Source organism: Parambassis ranga, chromosome 20, assembly GCF_900634625.1.
Source record: "Parambassis ranga chromosome 20, fParRan2.1, whole genome shotgun sequence".
Classification (NCBI taxonomy): domain Eukaryota; kingdom Metazoa; phylum Chordata; class Actinopteri; family Ambassidae; genus Parambassis; species Parambassis ranga.
In genome coordinates, this window is record NC_041040.1 from 8,493,012 (window position 1) to 8,511,572 (window position 18,561).

At 42.9% G+C, this 18,561-nt stretch overlaps 2 protein-coding genes across 2 annotated transcripts; both read right to left on the reverse strand.

Moving 5' to 3' along the window:
* Window positions 1–3,365: 3,365 nt before the first annotated feature.
* On the reverse strand, window positions 3,366–6,316 carry pigm (phosphatidylinositol glycan anchor biosynthesis, class M). The gene is made up of 8 exons (XM_028432477.1): window positions 5,920–6,316; window positions 5,532–5,705; window positions 5,323–5,443; window positions 4,995–5,244; window positions 4,789–4,892; window positions 4,564–4,718; window positions 4,353–4,454; window positions 3,366–4,252 (listed from the first exon to the last, which is right to left on the reverse strand). Exons 1-8 carry the CDS (start codon window positions 6,088–6,090, stop codon window positions 4,085–4,087), a joined length of 1,245 nt encoding a protein of 414 aa, XP_028288278.1. The 5' UTR covers window positions 6,091–6,316; the 3' UTR covers window positions 3,366–4,084.
* A 1,017-nt stretch (window positions 6,317–7,333) lies between these two features.
* LOC114453577 (uncharacterized) lies at window positions 7,334–17,558 on the reverse strand. Its single transcript, XM_075353442.1, is given in 19 exon segments — window positions 7,334–7,560; window positions 7,653–7,833; window positions 7,911–8,000; window positions 8,127–8,204; window positions 8,766–8,908; window positions 8,995–9,112; window positions 9,301–9,441; window positions 10,113–10,232; window positions 12,107–12,288; window positions 14,096–14,246; window positions 14,633–14,856; window positions 15,039–15,222; window positions 15,297–15,386; window positions 15,464–15,541; window positions 15,697–15,839; window positions 16,401–16,518; window positions 16,614–16,881; window positions 16,883–17,066; window positions 17,413–17,558. Coding segments are annotated over 18 exon segments (2,715 nt in total). The 5' UTR covers window positions 17,062–17,066; window positions 17,413–17,558.
* Window positions 17,559–18,561: the final 1,003 nt, after the last annotated feature.

Here is an 18,561-nt window from a genome sequence, read left to right on the forward strand (position 1 = left end):
AAATAACCAAATTCTATTGTTCCTTTATCATCCTTATGTCTTAAGTAGCTTTTGAATTTTTCACTAACACCAAATGTGGTCTGATCCTTCAGATTTGTGTCTCTATTAATAATAAATATTCAGCAGAACAGGATCCGGAGTATCTCTAGCCACATTCACTGTATGATTAATGTGCTGCAAAGTTGGCATGACAGCTCCTTCACACGATCTGGGAAACCTAACACCCGTCTCTCACCACTGTCTGGGACCATCGCTGGAGCCAGGGGAGTGCTGGCATCCACAAGCAAGAAGGTAGAAGAGGGACCAGAAAGAGAGAGAGATGCAACCTAAAAGCTGTGGTCACATCCCACCGCCCGGGACTCCCAGGAGAACCCGATTTCTGTCCGAGCAGGCAGTTAATTGTATTGACTTGCCACATCTGCTTTAAAAGAGTCTCTGGATGTCTCGAACATGACGCCTGGTTTACAGTGTGTAGCTTTTGTTGATGCTCATCCAAGTAAATGATCAGCAGCTCCCAGGTTGAGGTGGGAGTGCAGCAAGTGGATGCAGACAAAAGGATTAACAGCCACGGGATAAAATCTGAACAAATATATGAACTTACCGGAATTGAGACTTGAGAAACAGAACTTACTGGCCACAGTGAAAAACCACAGCTCATATGACATCCTGAAACTCTTCTGCACTTAACACTGACATGTCTTTCATCTGTGCTGCTGCCTATGTACCAAGGCCTAAACCAACAATTAACTCCCCACACTTAGAAAGTCCTGTGGAACATACGGATCACTTCTTTAAGTGATGATGCCACTGTGCCAGTGACAACTTCTAATTCACATTCCTGGATGGCCGCCTTCACCACAGCAGACTGGTGGGCCCCAGCATTGTAGTTACAGTTGGAGCCTTTTCTCTCAGAGGTTTCACCTCACCTCACCTATTTGGCTTTCCTGGTATAGTTGCACTGTCTCTGCACTGTTTTTAATTGATTAAGAAGTAGTGGAAAAGCTTCATGGTTACAGCTCGCTGCTTAAATCTCTCAGGAGCCACTTCATCAGTGGCTTCTCATCAGGATTGGAACACGGAGAGCTGACAAATTGGTCGTTTGTTTTGGGTAACTGCATGGACATGTTACCCTGCTGTCGCTTGGATACTTCATCTTTAGAAACAGAAAGAGAATGAAGATGTTTCTTTTTCAATAATCATCACCTCTGACATGCAATAACAAATCTCTGATTAAGATTAAGGTTAAGATTAAGAATACCTTTATTAGTCCCACAATGGGGAAATTGCGTAATTTTCCCAGGTACTAGTTACTAGTTACTCCCCCTAATCCCTCCCAGAAGCCCGTGTAGTTTACAGGAAGTTACGGGATTCACAAGGATCAGTTAGTGCAGGGATTTCACTTGTTAAGATAATTGGGGTGTGTGTGTGTGTGTGTATATGTGTGATGACAGGAAACCCTTCTCATCATCATTTTATATAAAACTATGGAGGAAGTGTGAACGTTTAGTCATTGTGAAAACTCTGATCATTACTGTTAAACATATCACAGTTAAATGTATCCTCACAGCTGCTTCTCCATTTTTAAACGACACTTCCCACAAACTCCCCATTTATTACTCAGGAGAGTGTTTTGCTGCTTCACTAAGGAACAAGGTGCACAATAGTCAGGTCTGTACTGATGCTCTCTTCCTCTTGATGTAATCCTTCTACGGTCTAATTAAGATCCTGTTTTCTCCTTTGGTCGCAGCCATGACAGGACTTACTACTGTTCAATACGCCATTATCACTTGTTCCTAAACAGCCATGTGGCATTAGTTCTATTTCTGTGGTAAATATCCATGCACTAATATGCACAGTGAGCTGGTCATTACATTGAACATTAACCCCTTCAGGCTTGCACATTATCCCTTATTAACATCTCCCATGTATATATGTATATATGACTGTAGGGTCCCCGTCTCCCTACTAGCTATTGTTCCATTAAATGTCTATTTTCATCCATTTGATCTCATCATGTTTAAACCCTGAGGTTCTTTCTGTGCAATGACCACAAGACACTGCATATGTAATATGGGGTATTCCTCTTTATCACTCATCCCAATACATGATAACGCACCCTCTGGAATACAGGTAAATAAAAAAAACAAACATCCCAGTCTCTTTACAGACTACATTCATTTTACTAAAAACACAATAGGGGCACTTGCAGAGATCAAGCTGTGTGACATGAATTACACATGCACAGTTGTGTGTCTTACTTACACATGCATAAGGAGTAACAACTAACTCATGCGAAACAGTGTGTACTATCTTTCTCTCACACTGCCCCAAAGGACCACTGCTTTTGTCTCATTGTAGTTTTCATGATTCTGTGACAATGAGAAGACGGAGAGCAGGGGTGGGGGTGGGAGGAGGTGAACTGGATGAGGCGGACTTTAAATGTTTAATATTCGTTATCATGCACGCAAGCTTCCAGCACGCCATCTATACGACACTTGTTCTGTATAGAAGAGGGAGAGAGAGACAACATTTAGAGGTGAGAAGAGGGACGTTAGGTCACTGAGGGGACAAAGACAATGCAAAGAGCACATCCAATCAAAGGAAAGGAGTGACTGCTTTGGGCAACTGTAATGTTAGCAAAGTGTTTGATGCTTGTTGACAGCTGTATCTGCGAGGCGCTGTGTATGTGTATGTGCAGACCAAGACCTATAATCCTATACCATGCAAGGTTGCGTGACCGTTCATACCCCACTCTTTGCTGCTCTGCACACCATTTGCCCTAATTGGTCACACCCACTCTCTGTGTCTCACACACACACACACACACACGCACTCATATAGGCAGATGCACTAATGCACACATACACACACACATTGTCCACATGCCGTCTCCTCATATCCCCTGGTAACAATGAGGAGAATCCTTGAGGGTATATCATAAACCCACACATTTGCGTGCACATTATCATGCACATAAACACATACCCTACTAAGCATATAGAAAACAGTCACGCAATCCCCCGCCCTTAACTCCCTACAACCTTCCCATGGCTTCCTGCATCCTGAGTACAAGTTAGCTGATGAAGATTGAACGAAGCACCTTGCCTTGCTTCCCTTAGCAGCATCAGGAGACTTTTCAGACAGGCTCTATAAGTGTATAAATGTAGATATTTAGGAGCTTGTTCAATGTGCTCAATCTTTCTAGGAAGCGACTACTGAAGCCCTGCTCCAGGATAGAAAGAAAGAATTTCCCCCTCAGGGACAAATACAGGAATTCTGATTCTGATGATTCTAATACAAGTACCTCTAAATCTGCTCTTTAGAATATGAGGACACAACATTCATTCATAGCTATTTTCTGCCCTAGAATTTACAAATAAACTTGTGAGTGTGGTGGTAATCCATGTGATGCTGAAAAAAATGGTTTATGTATGTGCCCAGGGGGCGAGTAGCCATGCACTTGAAAGGTTACAGAGTGCAACCTGGTGATTCATAAAGTAGATATGCAGGCTGCAGCTGACCGTGAATCATGTGCACACGCACACAGGCAACACACGAGCTGGCAAGCCATTCACCTCACACTGAAAGTGTTATAAAGAAACCCGAATACTGCAAGCCTACATATGAGATAATTGTAATGCACTTCCATCATCATGAGGAAGGCCTGCAGACATGCTGAGAACACAGGAATAAAATGAATGTTTCGGTACTTTCCATGTGAGATTAAGAGAGCAAAAACAGTGAGATTATGAAGCCCCTGCCTGAACTGTGTTTTGGGTTGTGTTGACTGATTAATCTGTCAGAGTACAAACCAGGATAGATGCTCTCAAACTGGGTCTCTTGCTGGGAAATGCTTCAACCTAGTGGCCACAAATGCACACTGCAGCTGGAGAAGAGCCTTCTGTGGAGCTTCATGGCCTGCAGCTACAGTGTCTATGAGCAGAATTATAGACAAGGATTGAAGTGTTCTGACCCACAATGACAAGTATTTAATCCATGGGTTTAACTTTGAACAACTGAAACCCCAACAGGTGTTCTGTGTTGACATGTAAATAAAGAAATCAGACGTTCTTCCATGTTCAAATCACTCAGCCTTGAGTCTCTGTGCAGTTTGTGTTGGTTTGTAATGAGTTATGATCTGAATCAAGATGAAGCTGTTGATGACCAAGAAGAGCAATCCAGCGAGCCAGATCAGCAGGAAGGTGTTGTAGCCTTCAAACTCCAGGAAGTAGGCTGGACCCAACCAGATACCCTGTTACACAACAGAAGATGTAACAGTTTTATTATTATTACATCTGCATGTATTTTGTTGTGATACATGATTTTGTCAACAATGTGCTGAAGTTTGTTACCTGTCCCACAAACCAGAGAAACAGCAATCCTAACCCCTGTTTGACTGACAGACTCAGGTGTGGGATGACCAGAGGGAGTAAGCACAGGTACCACAGGAAGTACTGCAAAGGATAACAGGCTCCTTATATTCAATATGACAAAGATACACTAAGTCTTCTCAGAAATACACTTTTCACAGATCATCTTGGGGGTTGACAGCAGCTTATGTACCTGCGAAGTGCAGACTTTGTTAAATGAGACAAAGATGGCCGTGTGGAGGAAACAGCAGAAGGCCAGGTCACGGTGAAACGCCCATGATGCTACAACCAGCAGGACAAGCTGCGGCATGAAGGCAGCCAGGCCGAGCCCCTGGCTCCACCTGCTGTCTGAAAGAAGTGAGTTGGACTTCTGAGCGTATGCACAGATTTAGCATCACACATCTGGATGAATGAATACCTGCAGTGAGGTAAAGCATGTAGAAGTAAGGGGAGAAGTTGTGTCTGATGTCCCTTCTGGTCAAATGGTACAAGTAGGTCTCATGAAGAAACTGCCAACCGTATCTGTACTTACAGAGAAAAGCCACATGATGTTCTCACATGATTAAAGTATTGAGGGAAACTGAATATAATAAATACTTTCTGCACAGTTACAGACATGCTCACATGTGATAGAAGAGCGCTGTGAGTGTGCAAAAAACTCCTCCAGCCACACCAGTGAAGAGAAACAGCTCTCGGTTTAGGAAGCTCCCAATAAATCTGATGAACTTCCTCCACCTTTGTGTCTTTTTGTCCTCCTCTGCTCTGGTCTCTGGCTGACGCAAGGTCAGAGCAATAGGCAGGGCATATGTAATGGGATAGATCTTCATATGAACTGATAAGCCATAGAGCACAGCCGCCCACAACAGATGCTGAGCTTTAAGAAAAAAAGAAGAGAGATGCATTTAAAGTGCAGTACCACCATTGCTAAAGCTCCAAACTTGAAAATACTTACCCTCCATACAGTGTAATGTCCCCAACACCAAAGCTGACAGGACGGACTCAGCGTTCCCTCGACTGGATACTCCCATGGGCAGTGGGTTTAGAAGCCACAGAGAAGATGCCCGACGTGCAGTCTGAACACAAACCCAACAAAAACACAAGTGGAGATTTATCTGTTTGAGCAAAAAAAAAAAGATGTGACAGAGAATAAGACTGACAAACCTCCGAAGTGAGACCTCGCAGTCGGAGGATTCTGTAGATGAGCAGCCCAGACAGCACGTCGCAGACAATAAAGAGGATCTTTCCAAACACCATGCTGAGGTAGATGTTGGGAGTGAGAAGCCAAGCCAGGAGAGGAGTGTAGCGATATGTGGACCTGTTGTATGGAGACTCCCCCTGTCACAATGGTTCACACATAAAAGGTTAAGAATGAAAAAGGACTGTATGTAAACAGTATTTCAATATAATGTCTTCACAAGGTCGGGCCAATTTTAACTGTGTAGCATAGCAAAGTTAGCATTGAACTGTAGATATTTGTAAAAGTCCTTTACACAGCCAGAAATGTATCCATGCATATATTCATAAGTCGAGTTGGGACTAAAGTTGTTACCTCAGTAATGAACCTCGCAGCATCTGTGAACACATGGTAGTCGATATCCGTGTACTTCACCACCATGGTACTGTCCTGGTAGTCTCCATAAGCGACCAAGGCCAGCCGTATAACGAAGGAAGCCGTAAAAAGGACATGTTTCTCAGTCAGCTTGGATATCAGCCCCTCCATCCCCAGCCAGGCAGGATAAACCTGATTAGCAGGAAGCTAATATAGCTAAAATAGCTACATGATGCAATGTCTAAGCTAAACGGTTCGTTTCTCCGTGATCCATCTCGTCTCTCCTTTAACGTACGGATAAGTCACGGAATATTACCGAGATGTATTGTCAATAATCGATTTGTTTTGGAATAACCAGATTTCAAATATGACAGCTCGGAAGTTATCCGGAAGTAGTTTCTTTGTTCTTTTTTTCCCGTGCTGCTACTAACTAAACGAACATAGAAACACACCAGCGCCACCTACTGGGCGGGAGTGCGAAGTTTAATTGAAGAAACGCAGCGCTCAGCTTTTTATTATTTCATTTTTAAAGCTACAAATAAGAAATTGAAATAGTAAAGATTACTTCATATTTCCACAATTAAATTAACGTGCTGCAGCATTAAATTCACGTGCTGCTCAACTTAACTGTCAGTCTACGCTGGGACAGTCAAATCTGTGTTGACGTTTTATTGTTGTCAGGTGGAATAAAATAAAAGATAGTTTTACTGTTCTTTCAGATTAAGAGTACAATGAGGGACACTTGGATGAAGGGCCAAGGACCTACAAACATAGTGATAAACTTTAAAAAAGAAACATGACAATATTTGCAAACCACACACTTTTTATTCCATGTGTAAAAGCATAGGGATACATAAAAATAACCTGGACGCCATGCCAGCTTAAACCTTCATGTATGTTCTAATATGTCTTATATGGTACAATTACACACAACTGCACTTCTCAACATGTTACCGTTTTTGGTTGAGCAAAATTATAAAACAATGAAATTGCATGTTCTGTAGATAAAGTGCAGAAAAGATTGCCACCACAAGGTTTGTATGTCTGTGCTGCACAGGCACAAGAAAAGGCAAATTCCTTTTGTAGGTGTAAAGTATAATGAGCTGAGTCTGTTATCAGGGTGCAGCAAATAGGGCCATATATGCATTACAGACATAAAGCAGAAACATTCCTAAAGCCTAGTGGTCAAGAAGGCACAGCATCAACATGTGAGAAGTGAAGGAAGCTACAGTTCAGGAAATCCAACACCATCCTGATGCTGAAAATGTAGGACGGTAAGTTGGTGTGTGATTAGCAGGAGAAAACTCTAGAGCACTTATTCTCAACATCCCAGTGACATCAAATAAAATCATATTTTATTGGCTGAGTTGTAACTTCCCTCCGCAGAGAAGTGCTGCTCTAAACAATGTGGTGCTCACTGAGGAGAGCAGTACCGGCCAGCGAACAGGACGCTCATGGAGGGGTTGTGTCGGATGAAGAAGAGGAAGGGGTGATCGGCGATGAAGGTGGCTGGAATCATTGCACAGCGCAGCATCATAATGGCAGCAGTGGCAGCAGCAGCCTCGGTTCCCTCCTCGTTGACCTCCACAAAAGCCTTGTGGACGACTTTGGACAGCACCAGGTCGTTGGCGGGGGACATGCCTGTCACAGGAGGTGGAGGGGACACAGAGACACAGACAGGAATGTAGGGTGCAGTGGGTTTTTAAAAAGTATTATCCAGGAACGTGTCCTACCTGAGAAGTCACTCGTCGCCGTGTCGAAGGCGTCCACCATGCCCATGCTGATCAGGATATTCTTCAGATCGTACTTCTCCTCCATCTTGAATTTTGGCAGACCCACCTGGACTTCCACCTCATCCATCATGTCTGGCCGAGTCCACTCCACAAACTTCTCATAGGTCAGCTCCTTCTCCAGCTGAGCACGGACACAAGATCAGTCAACACTTTGTATCCTCCTGTTACGATCCAAGAATAAATGAGTGCATGTTTTACCTTCTCCAGGCCTGTGGTGCTGTCCTCTATTTCATTGGGTAGAAAGATGAGCATGCTCAGTTCCTTCCCTTTGTAAGGCATCTCCAGAATCTGTCAACAACACGCTGCTGTAGTTTAACACATCCTGCTTGTACATTAAATCACCTTTCAAATTAGGAACTGATGCACATGGGGGCATGATGACTGACAATCTAATTCATTCATGTTATGAAGTACCTGGCAGGAGGCCTCAGAGATAAAGGTCAAAGGGAACTTGGATTTCTGGTGCATCATCTTCACTGGCTTTGACTCATTCTGAAAAACATTGAGGAGAAAAAACAGACACTCTTGTTTACATTACGATGTAGCAATGATGCAGAGGTTTGGAGTTGCAACATATACTAGAGAATTTCACCCAGAGAAGGCAGCAAAACGCTACTTTAGTTCATCTTTTACATGCAGTACCATCTCTAACTGGATGCCAGAACTGAAGAGTCTAATTTACTATTAAACTGGATTTCACCTTTAATGTGTCCTCTTTCTGTCCACAGTCGGACAAAAGAAATCACCATGAGGTTTTTAGTTTTGCAGTTAATAGCTCAATCGCTTTATTACTCTGAGGAAAGTCCAACGTCTTTTACTGTGGTAAATCATTTGTCAGTGAGCAAAGCAACATCTGATCAGATCGGTGGCGTCTGTGACTCTTAACGCTACATGGAGGCATCACACCTTCTTGCTTCTTTAGCCTTTTTTGTGTTAACACAGAGACAGCTTTATATTGTTCACTTTCCTTTTCATTATCACTGCATGATAGAAGCCTAAACAGCCTGACATGTGAGTATCTGATGTGTCAGTTTTCACTGGCTGCAGTGTTACCTTGTTGAGTTTGAACTGAGCATCACGCGTGGCACTCTCCTGAAACTGCTTGTTCCAGTTCCCCTTGAAGTAAATGGCGTTGACCAGCACCATCCGGGTCAAGCTGTCCACCACGCCCTTGCTCAGCATATCCTTAATCTTATCTAGTGAATACAATTGACACACAGACATGAGACAATGCCACATATGCCAACAGAAACACAAGCGTTAGTGTGTGTGTGTGATCCACCTTGTGTCTGTTTCTCCACCCAGCTGTTGATGTTCAGCCTGGCTTCTTCTGAGCGTTTGATGAAGTCCACAGACTCCAGCTCTGCACTGTAGTGCTTCTTGGTGTTTCCTAAGAAATCCTGGAAGAATTAAAGAATTAAAAACAGCCAGAGTAGAACTTTACCACCTTTACTTGCTTGGAAGTTGGCCTGCTGCCCACTTCTTTGTTACACACAGCAGCTAAATAAAACATCCATTCATTCCAGTCTAAAAAAAATGTAAGCACAACCACACCTGCTCATGAAGATCCATGAACACACACACACACCTCAACAAACTGGTAGGACTGCTCTCCGTACAGTCTGTTAGCCACACTCAGAGCGTATGGAGCGTCTGACTTGTTGAGCTCTCTCAGCAGTTGGCCAAAGCTGGTGTGGACTTCATCCCGACAGTCCTTGGTTTTCAGGCACTGTGGACAAAGTAGACAGCTGTGAGACAGTGAAAGATCAGTTTATTACACTGGCCTGATGGTCATCATACCTACCAAGTGATGAGACCTTTTAATACAACACAATATACAGTAAAGTCCATAAAGCTGTACAGGGAAGGAGAGAACTCAAACTTTCTCACCACCTAGTAGGTAATGTGGTAGAAATCCCACACAAACCACTGACAATATATGATCAGCGTTAATGCACAAAATATCAACACTGACTGACACCCAGAAATCCAGAGCCCAAGCTTTGACATTTTCCATGAAGACACACACCACACACACTGCAGGAAATGATGCCCCATCTTTTAAAGACAGTCTTAACTTCATCCGACACAAGTGTTATCAGAGAAACACTCTGTTTTAAAGGATCTGTATAAAAGGAAACAGCTTTATTTGTGGCCTTATTTCCCTAATGCATTTTTTTAAGTGTAACTTTTTCCAGCAGCTCTCCACATTCCTGTGTGTTATGTAATACTCTGAGGCTCGAAGCTTTTCAGCAAGACAGCAGCAAGTAGCAATGCAAAAAGGAAATCAGAAAACAGCTTGTCTCTATTGTCTCCCCTCCCACAGGACACCACTGGGACCACCTGTTAGTAACCCTGCACCTTGTGTTAGTGTTCAACACCTGAACTCTTTGTTACCACCTTCAATCCTTTTGGCAGGCTGGCGTGGGCCTGCTGCTGCTGCATTTGCTGCCGCTGCTGCATTTGCATCTGCTGCGCTCCTGTGCGCTGCGGCTTCCCTGCCTTGGTGAAGCAGAGAACCTGAGGGTGCAATTGGTAGACTTAAGTTGTATTGTGAAATGTGGGAGGATCTGTTTTCCCTTCAGGTGACACTGTATGATTAGAAGGCTTTTTTTAAAACAACTTCACACAGTGGTTGGTGCTCCTGCATGAAGAGAACATTGATGTAGTAATATATTGCATCACTAAGTGTGCATAGTGTTTGCTGAACTAGTCTGAGTAATTACACTGGCATTTGTAGCCACAGCTCTCTTTCTTTGTCTGGCTGAGTGATGGTGAGTGGAGCAATCACACCCAGCAATGTCATCAGGTTGGACTTACCACACCCTGAGTACACTGCTGACTTACAGCAGCAGTGCATGAACCTTAACCTCAACCCATGGACAGGAAACACGAGAGACTGTCTGCTGGGACGTAGTTTAACTGTTAAAAATTCACATATCAGTGAATATGAATTACATTCATACACAGAAATGATGTGTGGTTACAGGCTGCAGCTTGTTGGACTGAAGCATTAGATTTGTTTGGCAACATGATAAGCACAAGTTCAAGTGTGATCTCATTGCTGAGCTGCACATTTTCTTGCCAGCTGTCTAATGAAGGAGAGGAAAGCAGCTCACAGACCTTCTGATAACTGGCCTCACAGCAGGCTGCCATTACCTCTGCTCTCTTTCAGGAAATCACAAGCCCACCCCCACTTACTCACAAAGTGTGACACAGGCTGAATCACCCTGCTGCGTTAAAGCAGCACAACCAGAACCCGAGGAAATCACTATAATCAGCTGGATTTCTAAACCCAACCGTCACAGGTTGAGTAGAAGCCCCAGGCTGCATATTTCATCAGTGACCCTATGATGACCCTGTCCAATAAACAGGAAGTAATCTTGCTACTACTGCATCACAGAACATAGAGGCACAGGGCAGGATCTGCTATTAAAATGTACTATTAACACCTGTTACTTAACATATTATTACTGGGGGACTGATACAAATGAATGGGGTTATTTTTTAACCTCTGAATTATGACAGACCAAGGGTGAGGCTCTTCCCCTCCCATACACTCACACCCACCACCTTTATACTTGTAGTATCTGGGTGCGGCTTTGCTTTAACAATCAATTCATCAAAATGTCAAAAAGCTCTTGTTTTACAGTCAGCTTCCACCTACACTAAATCACAGATAAATCCCCTGAATCACACATCAGTCGCTACTTAAAGCCGCACGCAGCCTGTCTTTCTTTCTTTCTTAGCATGATTCTACCAAGGACATCTTTATATATATATATATATATATATATATATATATATATATATATATATATATATAAAATTACTGTATCTGTACATGGGAGTACAGTAGGAGTAAAGTCTGTGATCTGCCATCAATATTTTCTAACTGAGTCAATAACTGAGTTTAGATACCGAGAACAGCAACCAATTCTTCCATCTGGCAGTCAATGAGTGATTTGATAAAGGCTTTGAAAAGGCTTCCCCCTCTGAAACCCAACCACATGCATAATAGGAACTGATAACAAAAGATTACATCAATGCACACAGATCTTTACTGCCCTCGCACTTCCATAGTGTGTATTTTGTTTCTATAGCAACACAGAGCTCGTAAAAACTCCGACAGGACAGATCTTTGCAACATTTGCTGACACTTGAGGACAAAACAGGTGATTCATCCTGAATAGGTGGGGAAGCATTCACACCCTCACATGCTCCACGCTGGCTCGTATGCCGGCTCGTGTCCCATTCAAATTCATCGTCATGGAGCTTTAATGAAAGCATCTCTAAGATATGTTGAATGCCACTGTCATTTGTGGTGTTTTGTTAGGAAAAAGACACTAGAAATAAAGACACATCACAAGACTGAATAAGAATGAATACTGTACCTCTGACATCTGTGTGGCTGTGTTGCCCCTGGCTCCCATCATGACCATAGCCAGGGCTGAAGAGATGCTGAAGGGGGAGTAGAAGATATTTGCAGTTTTATCATTGTCGCTCAGATTTTTGAGCAAAGCCACAGAGAAGGCGGTGTTGGCCTTGGACAGAGGGGTCAATGATTCCATTGTGTCTGGTACAAAGAAAAGAAGGGCACAGAGTTAGTTATATGAGCTTTTGGACCAAAGTCCACTAAAAACTCAATACACATAATTTACATATCACCGTCACACACATCATATAAAAATGAACAACGGTTTAAAGAGTAGTAGTGATTGGTGTCATGTTATACGTGCGTTCTTAATCTGAAATATACTAAAATGTTAAACTTCCCAGAAGCTGAAATGGTTACACGCATCATTGTTTGAGTTCACATGGAAATTACTCACAGTGCTACATATATCTGTAAATCACAAACACATGTACATACATTCTACACACAGATTCATTGACTGTCAAACTACGACAAGCCTGTCACGCCCCACCTGTCCATTAAAAACGGGTTAAAAGCTAATATTCTACCTAGAGCCTTATTTGAATAACAACAATGATAACATAATAAAAGTCCCATTTACGAATTGAATCTCTTTTAACTTACTGTCAGGGCTTGTTCTTGATGTACTCAAGTGTTCAGGAGTTTTCTCCACACAGACAGACTTCTCTTGGAAGCATCGGTTTTATTATTCTCACACGACACGCCCCGAATGATCAAATCAACTTCCGCATTCTCAAATGACAACTACGGAAGCCGAAAAGAGTGAAGTTAAAAAAACACACACATTATATTATTAGAAGAAAGTAGTAAAATTACGATAATAAAGTTACAGTATTATAAAAATGAAGTTGTATTTTTTACAGGTGTCCCTGTGCTGCTCATTTTGGCGTCCAAGACAGGGTGCCCATAACCAAGAGATTTGGGCTTTACTTCTAATATGCAATATGGGCAGACAGTGTGATAACCTCTTACTGTATAGGTACATTGAAGCCTATTACCTATTCACTCAGCTTAAGATGTCTTTATGACCCTGCTTGAATATCAAATTAGAACTATGATTCAGCAAAAATACAAACAGCTGTAAGGTTTGTGTAATTGAATATACTGTATGTGAGAGTGCTGCTCTGATGGACACAGCAGCGCTTAAAGGGAAGCAGAACGGTCCAGCAAAGAGAAGGCTCATAGTGGCGCTGTGTGGGATGAAGAAGTGGCATGGATGATCTCTTGCCTGTAACAGGGGAGAAAGACAAACCGCAAGTCAGTTACATACAAACCATGTGGATGGGTCAGTTACTCATAGGCCAAGTCATACATTTATTATTATCAAACTTTTCAACACACTTCCTGGATTTCCTTCTTTTGACAGAAATGTGGATTGAATTTGGCAACGACAGCCTCCCGGGCCGTATCATGGCCTCTTCTACTGCAGAGGAGTTTGCTGCTGCTTTTATGGACTCAGAGTTTCTTTCTGCCCTTTTAAGAATCTGCTTAATCTGCATGCCCACATAGCTTTCTTTCATCGTTTCTCACTATGTGCTGTGGTGATCCTGGATGCTATTGCCTCTTATAAAATCAGGTCCATGAAGCCAAGAGAAGATCCCTGGTTAAATGACACTACAGGTGCCCTAAGGCAGGGTCGTAGACAGGCGGGAACGTTGGTGGAAAAACAACAAATTGCATGTGTCTGGGTATTTTGGTATTTTAATGGACATGGTCTTGCTCATTATCAGAGAGTTGTGAAAGACGCAAAGTCCACATATTTGTCTGACATTATCACAAGTAATGCGTTTTGTCTGAGGGTGGTGTTCAGTACATTTAACTCTGCTGTGAACCCTGACACACATATTCTCAGGTAGATGCCTCAGTTTCTACATGTGAGAATTTTATTCCACTTTTTTTTGTTGACAAAGCGGCTTCTGTTACAGGATAAGAGGATTTTTGGTACTGACTCGTCTGCCTTCTCTGTCACAGCCCTCCACTGGCTCCACCATAGCTTTCAGAACTGCTGGCCATCCTTCTCTGCCACTGGCCCCAGACTGTGGAACACACTGCGGCCCAACAATGTGCACCATTACAGACCTGGATCTTTTTAAAATCTAGGTGGAGACAATAACAATTAACTGTGTCAGTAAAGACATTTGTTTACATGTACTGTGCCTTCCCCAGACCTGCTGTACATGTTGTATGGTAATAAATAATGCAACAACTCAACACCTTTGTAAACCTATTGACAGGGATGCATTTGAGAACACTTTTTATTTTGTAAACTCAACTTATTGATCAGAAACCAAATGTCATGTGCAGAGGTTAGTACGTATAATCCTCTTACCTACACAACAATAACGTCACAAATGTCATGCATACATCAATTGACTACATAAGGAATAAACAGGACAGTATAACAGAGTGTTTTTCAGTTGATTGATGCTGCTGCAGACAAACAAATAAGCCGTGCTGGTCTTAAAGACACAGCAGCTCACACGGGGGAGCAGAACCTTCCAGCAAACAGAAGGGTCATGGTGGCGTTGTGTCGGATGAAGAAGAGGAAGGGGTGGTCTGCTACAAAATGGACTAAACCGGAATTGTAGCATTGTAATTCAAAATAAAAAGCAGTGGTAGCAGCAGCCTCAGTTCCCTCCTCATTCACCTCCACAAAGGCATTGTGAGTGGCTTTTGACACCACCAGGTCTTTGGCCTTAGACATGCCTGTCAAAGAGGAGAAAGGAAAAAAGAGGTATGTAAAAGAGCATTCACTGTATCTTCATGTGTGTCACTGTGACACCTGAAAACAAAAATGATCATGCGGCTACATGTTTGTTTTTACTTCCTGTCAGTCAGACAGGACTGTGACAGGCTGTGATCCATTCATATCTCTAATATGATCTCACCAGAGAGGTCACACTTTGTTTCATCAAAAGCATCCTTCATGCCCATGCTGGTCAGGATAAGCTTCAGGTCATAGGACTCCTCCATCTTGAATCGAGGCAGGCTGACCTCAACTTCTCTCCTCTCAGACATCTTACTTGGATGAGTCCACTCAGCAAATGTCTCATAGGTCAGCGTTTCCTCCAGCTGCAGTGGACACAGTAACGATTATTAACAGTGTCAGTAAAGACATTTGTTTACATGTACTGTGTGTGTCCTACCTTCTCCAGACCTGTCGTATCATCCTCTATGTCCTCGGGTAAAAAGATGAGCATGCTCAGATCCTTCCCTTTGTAAGGCATCTCTAGGATCTGTCCAACAAGCAAATACACAGTAAGATATTGGAATCACAGTCAGTCTCTCAATCAAATATCAATAAATACATTACATGACAGTTGACTTCAGGAATGAAGGCATAGGGGAAGTACGTTTTCTGTTTCATCATCTTCACTGGCTTTGTCTCTCTCTGAGGAGACAAAAACAAAATAAATATTCTTTCATAACATTTTAGCTGCACATTGTAGCTGTGAACAGCAGCACTGCTGACATGGCTGTTACACGTTAATGGACAGTAGTCACGGTGCATGTTGGCCTACAACAACAGAAACTCAGGCTGTGCACCTTGTTGAGTCTAAAAGTAGCATCATGAGTGCGAACTGGCAGAAATGGTTCATTCCAGGTTCCTTTGAAGTAGATGGCATTAACCAGCACCAGCCTGGTCATCGCATTCACGGCATCTTTAGCCACCACATCTTTGATTTTACCTGGTGATAGGATTAAACATAGAATAATTTAAAGTGACCACATAGGAACATCATGTTGTATCTCATGACAACGATGGACTCATGCACAGCAGTCATTTAAAGGTAGGGTAGGAGATTTTGAAAACTCAGTGAGAGTCAGCCAGATTTTGAAAGTAAACACACGCCCCTTTCTCTCGGAGCTCACCCCGAAGCCACACCTCCCAACAAGTCTGTGACTTCGGCCATCATGCACGTACCTCTCTGGTGCGCACAGAGCAGGAAGAGAGTGACAACCAGCCAACTCTACGTGCAGGGGCGCCTCGTAGGATTGGCTGATGATTTTAGCGTTTTATAGCTTCCACAGATGGTTAATATTCTTCATTTTAAAGCAAAACTGCCGAACTAATCGGTTGCTATCGAATTGTAAAGAGAAGTTACACTAATTTAACAAAAAGTGCATCAGAATTAAATCTCCTACCCCACCTTTAAAGCAATATTACAAATACAATAATGTGATTCTCCACCAGATGGAGCTCATGTTCAGATCTCTACATCAGCTGATGAAGTGTGTGTGTGTCCCACCTTCTGTCTGTTTCTCCACCCAGCTGTTGATCTTCACCCTGGCGTCCTCATGTTTAGTTCTAAAGTCCACAGGCTCCAGCTCTGCACTGTAATGCTCCCTGGTTTGTGTTAAAAAGTCCTGAAACCACAAACAACATTTAAATAGCTCAGTGAGGTGTCTTTATCATAAAGATGCACATCAGGATATGCAGAAACACACACATACACACACACCTGTATAAACTGGTAGGACTGCTCTCCGTACAGTCTGTTGGCAACACTGAGTGCAAATGAAGCTCCTGGCTTGTTGAGCGCTCTCAGCAGTTGGCCAAAGCTGCTGTGGATGTTATCCTGACAGTCCTGGAGCTTCAGGCACTGTGGACAAAGATTACAACATGTACACTGAGAAAACATATCCTGTGTGACAAGTGAATAAGTATTCTTAGTAGTAACAGAAGAGACATTTTCAGTCTCTCCCTCTCTCTCTCTCTCTGTGTGTGTGTACCTCCGATATCTGAATTAAAGTGTTACTTCTGGCTCCCACCATCACCATAGCCAGGGCTGAGGAGATGCTAAAAGGAGAGAAGAAGATATTTCCGGTCTTGTTGTTCTCACTCAGCTTGTTGAAAAAGTCCAGAGAGAAGCTGGTGGTGGACTGGGACAGAGGATTCTGCTGAGCCATTGTGTCTGATAGAAGGAAAGCAGGGCAGAGCATCATTACCTGACACATGTGTTAGTATTTAAATCAAGCTTCAAGCTCACTTATTTAAAAAACAACTCTTCACAGCTGACATTTATCTCAGTTAAAGTGGTGAAAATATGCATATACCAGTCCATGTTTTTAGTAATACAGCTGTTCATCGGTTGACTTTCACACCTATCATATGTCTGACACATGAAAAAAGGAGAACACAGCTTTCCTTTTGAACGTTTGCTTGTTTCCTTTTCCATGCTTAGTGATGCTACAATCAGCAAAGCTTATAAATAAATTAAACACCACTTGTCAACAGATAGAATGAAAACCATCTCTTACCTGGTAGATAGGCTTCCTGTTCTGAATGATCAGCAATCTTTGTCACAAAGGAACATTTCTGTTTGGAACAGCTCTTATTTCGCAAGTGGAATGTAAAGTTGCATACACCCACTTCCAATGTAATGGCTGAAAGACTTTCAGTTTCAGTTTCAGTTGAAAGACCAGCCTTTTGATTTTTAGATGATTCATCTACAGGGGCGTACAAATGGGGAAATTACTTAAGGCAGCCCAGCAAAGAGCACCATACACCAGTGAGTACACTGCAGGTAAAGTGCCTTGCCCAAGGACACACAACAGTGTGGGATCAAACCACCAACCTTCCGGTTATTGGCCAACCCTTCTATACCACTGAGCCACTGCTGCCCACAAAGAGTTCACCCCAGGGGGGTCCAAACGGGTTATTTTAAAATGGGGTGGGGGACCCCCCTCTGATATAATGGTAGCTATGCCTATGTGTGACAGGCTTCCTCTGAATGTGATGCAATCATATCTCTGATATGATCTCATGAGGTCACACTTTGTTTCATCAAAAGCATCCTTCATGCCCATGCTGGTCAGGACAAGGTTCAGGTCACAGGACTCCTCCAGCTCCTCTATCACCCTTTTCTTTGAATCTTTGAAAGTTTTTTGGACCATGTCAGCATCCTGGACAGAAAGCTGCATGCTGCGGGACTGATGGGGTTCAGTGTGTGAGGATGAGGATGAAGAGTGAAGATGTCAGTCATGATGACAGTACACTGTTCAGCATCACTTGAATGAGTGAACTATAGTTAGCTATTAGCTTCTAGCTAAGTCCATCTAAAACTGAGGCTGATTAACATTGAAGTAGGAACATGTGGCTGCAGTCAGGTAGTGTTATGCATGGTAAAATCCTTCCCAACACTCTTCACTATAACAAACAAAATCATCTCATTGAAGTCATGCAGTCATTCTCAGATGCTCACTCAGGACAGCAGTATTGTCCAGGACACTCATGGTAGATGAAAAAGAGGAAGGGGTGGTCTGCCACAAACAGTTGGTTGGAATCATTGCAGCTCGTTCCCCAATAACAGCTGCAGTGGCAGCAGCAGCCTCACTTCACTCCTCGTTTACATGATTCTCTCTCAGTGGTGAATCATTGCACTGTAGCCTAATCTTTTAAATCACTTT

Bases quoted from the DNA above. Each gene is read 5' to 3' on its own strand.
- pigm (XM_028432477.1), bottom strand. From the start codon at position 6,090: ATGGAGGGGCTGATATCCAAGCTGACTGAGAAACATGTCCTTTTTACG. The intron at 5,444-5,531 runs GTTTGTCAGTCT...GTTTGTGTTCAG, and splicing joins TGCGAGGTCTCACTTCGGAG to ACTGCACGTCGGGCATCTTC. The intron at 4,455-4,563 runs GTACATAAGCTG...TATCCTTTGCAG, and splicing joins ACAAAGTCTGCACTTCGCAG to TACTTCCTGTGGTACCTGTG.